This window comes from Labeo rohita, chromosome 17 (genome assembly GCF_022985175.1).
Source record: "Labeo rohita strain BAU-BD-2019 chromosome 17, IGBB_LRoh.1.0, whole genome shotgun sequence".
Taxonomy (NCBI): domain Eukaryota; kingdom Metazoa; phylum Chordata; class Actinopteri; order Cypriniformes; family Cyprinidae; genus Labeo; species Labeo rohita.
The window spans coordinates 26,461,529-26,471,413 of record NC_066885.1 but is presented as its reverse complement, the minus strand read 5'-3'; the positions used below and the strand labels follow the sequence as shown (position 1 = coordinate 26,471,413).

Genomic DNA, 9,885 nt, shown 5'->3' with positions numbered 1-9,885 from the left:
GAATGCTACTGATGATTCAAATGATCTGGCCATTGTGAAATTTTGCTGATTGATTAATTATTTTGACTTTACATGACAACAGACTATGACCCAACATAGAAGAAGCGGTTTGAAGAATGGATGGATGGATGATAACAGACTGGACATTTTACATTTTAAATGATATAACTACAGAAAAACAAAATCATGAAAAAGTATTTGTACAGTTTGTGGTCGGCAAACGTTAAGTTGACATATTCATAGTTAATGTGATGAAACCAGTGGGTATTCTGCTAGGACAGCTGTGTAAATTTAAGGGGAACTGACTTAATCTACATCCTCAAAACATCAAGTTAAAACCAGCTGCAAAACGGCGCAGAAACCTGGCGTTAGTTTTAAGAAAAGAAAAGTTTGACATTTAATAAGGCTACCCTACCATGTCTTTCATATACATTTTTAAGGGTTGCTTAAGTGCTATTTTAAGGCCACTGTATTGTGAGAAGAAATAATGGTTTGAAATGCATACATGCATGAGATAAAAACAGAAGAGTAAAATGTAGCGCCGAGTGTTCTTTTTGCCCAGGAACCCAGAAAAGCCGGTCGGACCTGAAGAGTCGTCATTCTGGTTTGAATGAAAAGCTCAGTGTAAATTGTACACGCAACACACAGTATAAAAAGACTTACTGCACACCCAAGTTGTGTATCGCCGAGCCAAGACCGTTCCAGAAGAACTCTTTTTTTTAATCGGTGGTTTCTCGTCTTGGAACGCTTATGTCAGATGCGCCTGACGTGAACCAGATGCTCCTCAATATACATTTTATTAAGAGGTTTCTTTTAAAGAGGATATACTTTCTCTAAAGTTGTTGTTTTTTTCTTCTTCTATGCCCGCACATGCGTCAGACTGGCGTCTTTAGGCCTTGCGTCTTTTTTTCCCCCTTGCGCGTCGCGTTTAAATGTAGTCCAGCTTCTAGAAACGTCTCGGGTCTTTCCGTTCCGCTCCGTTCTGCTGTGTTTGAATTCAAGAAACGCGTACTGTGTGAACGACCGCTCTTACAACTGCACAGGACATCATGGACAGCTTCAGATTGGATGTCATCGGTTCCCTACTGCGGGCTTTATTTGGTCTCTCTGGTGCAGTGGTTCTTAACAGTTCAACAGTTCTGTCTCAAAATTGTGAAATGTTTAGGACCACTTGATCAGGGAGACACTGTCGCTGGTTCTTGGACGATGATGAGATGAAAATAACTTAGCTTTTTAAACAGGTGTCAGACACTTGAGATGGGTCGCTGGATTATGACGTCGGTTTGTCCACTAAAACTAATAATTATAACAAATTGCTATAAAGAGTACGAATAACAATAAGTATTGTTTGTTGCAGATGCGGAAGACTTGCTGTGTATTTGTGGCTTTAGTAGCCTAATATAGCGTAAAGTGTATGCTGTTGACTCACTTGCATAAAGGTGTGACTTATGCATGATGCCAAAATCTGTTTTAATTGTCTGAATGGTTTTTAATTGTGTGAATGATTTTTAGTCCTTATAGCAGAGCTATTGCATAGCAGTTTAGCAGTTAGTGGGAACTTTTAAGATTCCTTTTAAGTAGCGTGTGCGTGTGTGTATGTGCATGTGTGTGTGTGTGTGTGTGTGTGTGTGTGTATATATATATACACATTAAAAATATTTAAAATCTAAAAACCGCTCTTTCATTCATTTTCATTTTCTTTCTTGCTTGTGCCCCCTTGTGTTTCCTTCTGGAAATACTGACTTATAATTACTTGCTGAACTTGTATTTTAATTTTGCCTGTTCAAGAGAATAATCAGCTTCATGCTTCTTCTCTCACTGTCTATAGCTACATTGTAACAGGACACACATACACAAAACTGAACAGAAGGTTAATTCACCCCCTTTAGATTGAGCACTTGCTGTAGTGTGTCTTCAGAGGTGTGCTGTCCGTGGTGCTGAACCTCCTAATTCTCTTGGGGACCACTGACGGTCTGTGCTGCTCCCGGTGTACTACATAGTTAAATTGTCCAAGTATTAAAATCGAGCATTTTGTCTTAGGGTTTGACACCGGCGTGACTAGAGCGAACAAACACAGATGAGTGCAAACTGTCATGCAAATCAATAGTCACAATTATCGCGTCTCAACAGTTTCATCAGTTCATTAACCAAGCAAAAGACCGACCTGTGACCCTGCTTTTAATTAGAGTCCGACGAAACCATACTCCAAGCTGTGCATCAAACACCCACATCAAACTGTGTAAGAACAAATCGATTGTGCATGTGTCCCGTAATCAACAGGGGCACAGTAGAGGGGGACTGGAGAAATATCTCATGAATTGCAAATTAAAGTAGAACCATAATCCACGACAGACAAAGCAAAACGATAAAATATCAAATAACATCCTAGTTTACTTAATCGAGTTTTATATAGCCTAAAGTACTATACAATTAACCGTATTCATTAAAACAAACAAACGGCTGGTTTTAGTTGATTTGCATGCTGGTTTTAGAAGGGTTTTGACAACATCTTTAGCTGGTCAGGTTGTGAGACCAGCTGACTAACCAGTTTAACGCCAGCTTGGCCAAGCTGGGAGACCAGTTTGACAAGCTGAAACAAGGCTGATTTTAGATTTGCCCCAGTCCTTTGGCGCCCCTAGCGTCAAATTATTTTTTTTTTAAACAAACTGCTACACCAGTGGTTCTCCCCGCTCTGCACATTTTGCATTTCTCCCTTATTTAACACATCTGATTCAGATCATCAGCTCGCAAGGAGAGAGATCCATGGACTGAACTGAGTGAAAATGAGATGTAAAAATGTAGAGCGGGGGTCAGGATTATATGTTTAATTTATGTTTTATTGCCATTTCTTTGTATTTATTTGTGGAATTTACAAGCAATTTCTAAGTTAACATTTTTTCTACATCTTTTTTTTCAGCACATATGTGACCCTGGACCACAAAACCAGTCACAAGGGTCAATTTTTTGAAATTGAGATTTATACATAATCTGAAAGCTGAATAAAAAAATAAGCCATTGATGTATGGCTTGTTAGGACAACATTTGAGATACAGCTATTTGAAAATCTGGAATCTGATGGTGAAAAAAAAAAAAAAAAAAAAAAAAAAAATCGCCCTTAAAGTTGTCCAAATGAAGTTCCTAGCGATGTATATTACTTATCAAAAATGACGTTTTAATATATTTTCATTTGGAAATTTACAAAAAAATATAAAAATACACTAGTCAACATTTGAAGTCGATCAAAACCTTTCATCAAAGTTGTCCTAAAACCAAAACAATACCCGTTCTTGTCTTAGGACAACTTTAATGAACTTTTTTGATCCACTTCAAATGTGACTACTGCATCTTCATGGAACATGATGTTTACTTAATATCCTAATGATTTTTGGCATAAAAGAAAAATATATAATTTTGACCCATACAATGTATTTTTGGCTGGCAAATATACTGGTGCTACTTTAGACTGGTTTTGTGGTCCAGGGTCACATATAGAATATAACTATGATAGATGTTCTAAGAAACCGCTCAGGTGGCTTATATGTGACCATGGACCACAAAACCAGTCAAAAGGGTCAGTTTTTTGAAATTGAGATGATCCATACTGAATAAATAATAAATAATAAATAAGCTTTCCATTGGTGTATGGATTGTTAGAATAGGACAATATTTGGCCTAGATACAAGTATTTGAATATCTCGAATCTGAGGATGCAAAAAAAAAAAAAAAAAAAAAAAAAAAAAAAATCAAAATACTGAAAAAATCACCTTTAAAGTTGCCCAAATTAAGTTCAAAATTGTTTTTTTTTATATATATTTACAGTAGGACATTTACCAAAATATTCATGGAACATTAGCTTTACTTAATATCTTCATGATTTTGGGCATAAAAGAAAAATCTATAATTTAGACCCATACAATGTATTTTTGGCTATTGCTACAAAATATACCCGTGCTTCTTAAGACTGGTTTTGTGGTCCAGCGTCACATATGGCTACATCAGGCGACTTTTGTAGAAAATTGTTAGTATAATTTTAATGCCAGTTGAAAATACGCACTTTGACTAAAACTTGTAATTTTCAATATCCACGTGTAATTTTCAAGATCTGTTTTTTTTTTTTTTTTTTTTTTTTTTTTTTTTTTTTTTTTTGTTGTTGTTGTTGTTTATGCCTTATGGCTTCCCCGTAATTCACTCAAAAAAAAAAAAAAAAAAAAAAAAAAAAACTCGCTCCAGTCGAATGGTTCAGTGGAACCATATTTTGCTGTCCTTTGTTATTGATAAATTATTCATGAGCGTTCAATCCAATCACATATTCTGTTTATCCGTGTCCTCTCAGGCGCTAGTCGTTTTCTTTCTTCTTGATCTCAGAAGCGCGTCCTAAATAGCGGCAATATTTGCTAAACGCTCCGTCTTGCACCCCACTGGCGGAGCTCAGTATTTTGAGTCGGAGTGGAAGATATTTCAACAGTCTTAATGAGGAGCCCGGAGCGATTTGCGTACATGCGCAAGGGCAGCAGATGTCGAGCAGCGCTCCCGTGAGACCCGATCCGCGGAATTTCGTCATCGTGTCGGGATGACCCTTCGCTCTCCCGAAGAGGGGATTGAGAGAAAGGCTTGTGTACGTGGTAAATCACCTTTACAATGGATTGTAATCATGAGGTCCTGAAGGACTAATGCATGAGCGACCCCCTTCGCCATCCAAACTAATCTGAAACACTGCTTGCGCTCGTTGGCTATCACTGCAACTTACGACTTTGTATATTGGGCCAAGTCGATGAGCCAATATCACTTCCAATTCACAATCAGACTTGTCAACAGTCAACTGCCTAATTCCCTTTAATCGGACCGACAAAACCGCGCTCCTTCAAAAGACAGTCTACAGGAACGAGTATATTATTGCAATAAAGCCTGCCTGCTTATCTACAGCATGCTCCTCTGTATGCTCGAGATAAGAGTTTTTATTAAGAGGGCGGCAGTAATGTCCTGTGTTCGGCTTTCAAAGCCCAGCAAATAACTGACTTTATCTAGCGTATTAGGCTTCGTATTTAAGCTGCTCAATAACAGGACGGTTTTGCATTCGGCTGCTCAGAAAGCACACGCCAGGGAGCCTTTTGGTGGATCCGCTTTGGTGTTGAAGGATCTGGCGTTCAAAAATAATAATACGGTTTGAAATGAGCTTTTCATCGCCACACAACAACGCTATAAAAAACATTTTATTTGGTAAATAAATAAATAAATAAATAAATATAATAAATTAATTTCAAAAGTTTCTTGAAACGAAAAATAATATAAGGGCAAGTATTCTACTTTTAGATGGCATTTGTCAGTTTAAATAATTAATAAAATCTATGTTTATCTACTAAAATCTAAGATTATATTGTCTCATGCACACACTTTATGGCCCATTAAAAACACTCATGAAGATAACATGGATTTTAGGTAAGTCTTAAACAAATAGTTTACCTAAAAATGAAAATTTTCTGAAATTAACTCACACTTAGGCCATCCAATATGTATATACGTTTGTTTCTTCATTGAAACAGATTTTGAGAAATTTAGCATTACATCACTTGCTTACTAATGGTTCATTGGCAGCGAATGGGTGCCCTCAGAATGAGAGTCCAAACAGCTGATAAAAACATCACAATAATCCACAAAGTAATCCACACGACTCCAGTCCATCAACCATAGTCTTGTGAAGCAAAAAGCTGTGTGTTTGTAAGAAACAAATTAATAATAGGGCTTTTTAGCTTTAAAGTCGCTTCTGGCCAAAATAGTAGTCCATAATTTCACTCCATCCAGTGAAAAGGCATCATCTGGTGTCCTCTCACATCAAAATCTACCAACATATTTATTTAGAACGGGTTTGGAATGTTTTCGCTTGTAAATGTTGCATATTTCTCCCCAGATTCAGACGAAATGACTTTTTCACTGGAAGCAATATTATTAGATAGAAGACTCAATTTTTAGAGGGTTTATGTTAAAAACGTCATAATGATGGATTTATTTCTTACAACATCTCAACTTTTCACTTCACAAGACATTAGAGCCGTGTTGATCACTTGGATTATCAGATTGTCTGACTCTCATTCTGACGGCACCCATTCACTGCAGAGGATCTATTGATGAGCAAGAGATGTAGTGCTAAATTCTTAAAACCTGTTCAGATAAACATGACCTAAGGGTGAAATTTTCATTTTAGGAGAACTATTCCTTTAAGCAATAAGCAGTGTCTTTGAACTATAGCTCTGAAAAGTAACTACGACTCAAAAATGAAGCACGTCCGTCACATCGCAAGCGAGGAATTGCAGAGAGCAGCGCACACTGGGTGAGCATCAAGTGAGAGAGCGACCACACTAGTCATGAGGATGTCAGACCGGAGAGAGAGAGAGAGAGAGAGAGAGAGAGAGAAAGAGAGAGAGAGGTGGAGTTGTTCAAGGTAGTCTCCTCAACAGGCTCGCCTGAATTCACTCCTAGACCTGCAGTGTAGACAAGACAAGGCGTGGACAGCCTATCCCACAAGGATGTATGGCAGGAGCGCATGGATCATTCATGGATTGTATGGGGTTTTTGCGTGCTTTGACGAGTGTCACAGTTTGGATGTATGATTTTATAAGCGGCAAGTAATTTGGAACAGATACCAGATGATCTAAATGAGTCAACAGTTGGATCTACCTGAGAGGGAACCTCTGGATAAGACCATGACACTGCTTTGGAATCAAAAAGATCCATCTGTAAAATGACTCGGAACTCCAGCGCGCTGCGATGACTTCTTCACGTTTGCTGTAAGCTGGGCGAGGAAATATACCCACAGCTGCACAATGGATTTACAAAACTCTAACGGGTCATCTGGGTCAGACAAGCAGAAGCCAGGTCTGATTGACTTGGGGACGTTTTTCGTGGACGCTGACATAATTTTTGGATTTACTAGTCATCTGTTAAAGCGAAAAGCCAAGGTAAGCCGCTGACAAAAGACTCCACAAGTTGACTCATTTAGAGCTCAATAGTCTCCACGTGGTTTTCTTTTCACTTAAAAGAACTTATTGTGCTATTTAAAGGCTATGCTATTTTGGGTTCGCAAATAAGAATAGCAAGTTTTCGTTGGTTTCATTTCAGCACCACGAACAGCTCTCATCATCCCCATTACTTGCGCTTTTAGCAACTTACCTAAAACATCCAAAATGCACTACATTACAGTTCAATAAGTATCTCAGATCTAGCTCGTCATTTAAAAAAAAAAATATATATATATATATATATATATATATATATATATATATATATATATATATATATATTTTTTTTTTTTTCTTTTTCTCCATCCGACAGTGAACTTTGTGCTAGACTTAAAGTTTTTCAGCGATCACAAGATTTCGGCAAATCAACTCAGCTATATATAAATATATATTACAGCCTGGTTGCAGCTTTACGTTTAAAACGTGAAAATAAGAACGACTTAAAGACAAAACACCATCACTCTGATGCGTTAATAAATCACTATTAAGGTACACAAAACACACAATAATGTTTAAGTAAGGTTCTGAAACAGAATGTTAGAGATTAAGTTATGAGTCTATAGGCTACAAACATTATAGACGATCACAAAAAGGCAAATTCCTGTCAGCAGATATGGCAGTTTTCCTCACCCGCGTTAAACGGTCCGTTATTGATGGTTTATTGGACTAGTTGCGCTGTCACAGACAAAGGACTGACTGAGGGGTTTTCTTTTTCATTTGAGGCGGGAGATTGACAGTATTTGGGTTGCAGTTTAATGTCACGTGATCCCAGCATACACATTATCAACATAAAATATTTAGAGATGAGTAATTAAATATTCAAACATTCCCACAATTTATCGCAAACCGAGAGGTTTGTAAGGTGCAGTTAAATACCAGAGGGTGGCGCCAGAGTAATAAGCAAAAGACTCCAACAGATCCGTATTCTCACAGTGGACACAAGTGAACTGTAACATAAAAGATGACGTAATTTATGTTAGAATGTTTTGTCATTCATCTGTTAATTTATTTATTTATTTATTTTTAAATATCAGATATACAAATATTGAAAATGTGAGTGTACAGGCTGTTACTTACAATAATACAAGTTTTTCATTAAGAACCACTGGACATCATGCAGTTTGAAGATTTTAAACAGTTTGACCATTTTTTGATTAGGTCACACGATTTACTTAGTTCTTCGACGCGCACGCGTTATCACAAAACACACCGTTTATTAAATTGTGAGTGTGCTAATTCGTTGAAATCGACTTTGTTTTCACTTTTTGTTTGTGCAAACGCAGTCTAAACTTTCTGAACCAGCATATCAGTGTTTGAATAGCTACTGAATGCTCAGCTCCACCCCTCCAACCAAGTGACCGAGCCGCGCACATTGACAGCAGTCAAACTTCACTCCCGCGAACGCGCGTCGTCATGGAACTAAAGCAAAGCAAAACTTTACGGGAACTGAGTTATGCTTTTTCCTTTGCGCTCCCACTGACTCTCCATGAACTGTGTTCCTAATCAATGTGTGTAGATAAATAGAAACGCAATAACGTGCACTAGATGTCCGCGTTTTGATCATTTACACCGAGATGATGGATTTAACACAGGGGAATGCGCAAGGAGCGTTCCAGATCAGTCGGTCAACTGTAAGTCCTCTAATAAACAGCTGATTCTGAGAAGTTAGTGTTTTTTTTTGAATTCCCAAGCTTGCTGTTTGTGCATTGTGACTGTGTAACTTGCAACACGTTTAGAAAGTTTGAGTTTTGTGTTACATGTATTTGTTTTTAAATATTTAGTAAACTACACCGAATTGTTGTTTATATAATAAACAAATAGTAATATGCAGTTTACTGTAATGTGGAAGTTTTTGACAGATGTTGAATAGATTAAGGTCTTTCTGCATCCTAATTTTGTTGTCTTTCATAAAGGTGGAAGGCTGTTCGAGTGGAGAGTCTTCACTCTCACTTGAGCTGAGCCCGAGGAAGAGACTGTCAGCGGAGGAGGAAAGGTGTGCCAGCAGACCACCACCTGAAGGCGCAGGAGCCGTGAGCGTCTCTGAATCCGACAGGGATGAGACTAAGCCAGATCTGTGCAAGCAGTGTCAGATGACTATAGCTGAACTGAGGAGACAAGCCCTCGCTCTGTCCGACCCTGCTTCCTTTAAGGTCAGTGAGTGAGAAACAATATTTCAATGCATTTGCAACATAAACAAACACTTCCAAGATCAGGGGAGATCAGTTGCTTAGCTATTTGTAGTACTTATTTAGCCTAATAATGTTATCTTTCAAGAAACGGTTTTGACTCCTGCAGTATTGCATGACTAAGAATCTTTTGTTAGTTTCAAGAAGCACTTGACTTTCACTTGAGCCTTGTTTCATTCTGTCACTCTGTTCTTTTCAAAGCATTGTGAAAGCGTCACATAAAACACATGCAATGCATTGAATGCCTCTTAAAAGCCATTTTGTGTAAAATCTTATGATCTGATGAAAAGTTGACACAAATAAGCCGTCTTTGTAGTTTTACGACTCCCTTATCAGAAAACTGATATCCCATTCAGGCTCCTATTCACAAAGTTCACCAACTCATCAAAAGGTTAGTCTTTTTACTATACCCGCACAGAGAGTAAATATTTCAGTGACCTCTTTTTCAAACTATAGGCTTTGTTGCACTTTAGAGCATTGAAGTCATATTCAGTCTGAAATGCATTTAGGCTTGGATAAAAGTGTGGCCATGGCTTAGACACAAAATGCTGATTGCTGGATGTCTGGTTTATGGTCAAAACAGTGATGAAACCTCATCAAGCCTTGAGTGGGATGGTTGGAGTGAGATGTGAGAAGCTCAGCTGTGTGGCATGATGTGCTCCTATGCTTGCCAATGCAGAAAGTGA

General features: G+C 37.9%; 1 protein-coding gene across 3 annotated transcripts in view; it reads left to right on the top strand.

The window, feature by feature from the left end:
- The first annotated feature begins 6,417 nt into the window (after window positions 1-6,417).
- kif26ab (kinesin family member 26Ab) overlaps window positions 6,418-9,885 on the top strand; it is a 108,012-nt gene continuing 104,544 nt past the window's right edge. Inside the window, exons 1-2 of one of the 3 annotated variants that reach the window (XM_051133175.1) lie at window positions 6,418-6,953; window positions 8,927-9,163. In XM_051133175.1, the coding sequence (XP_050989132.1) occupies window positions 6,819-6,953; window positions 8,927-9,163 (372 nt within the window). In that variant the 5' untranslated portion in view covers window positions 6,418-6,818. Of the gene's footprint in view, window positions 6,954-8,415; window positions 8,678-8,926; window positions 9,164-9,885 lie in introns of those variants that run through there. The other 2 variants (XM_051133176.1, XM_051133177.1) reach the window with 2 other exon arrangements.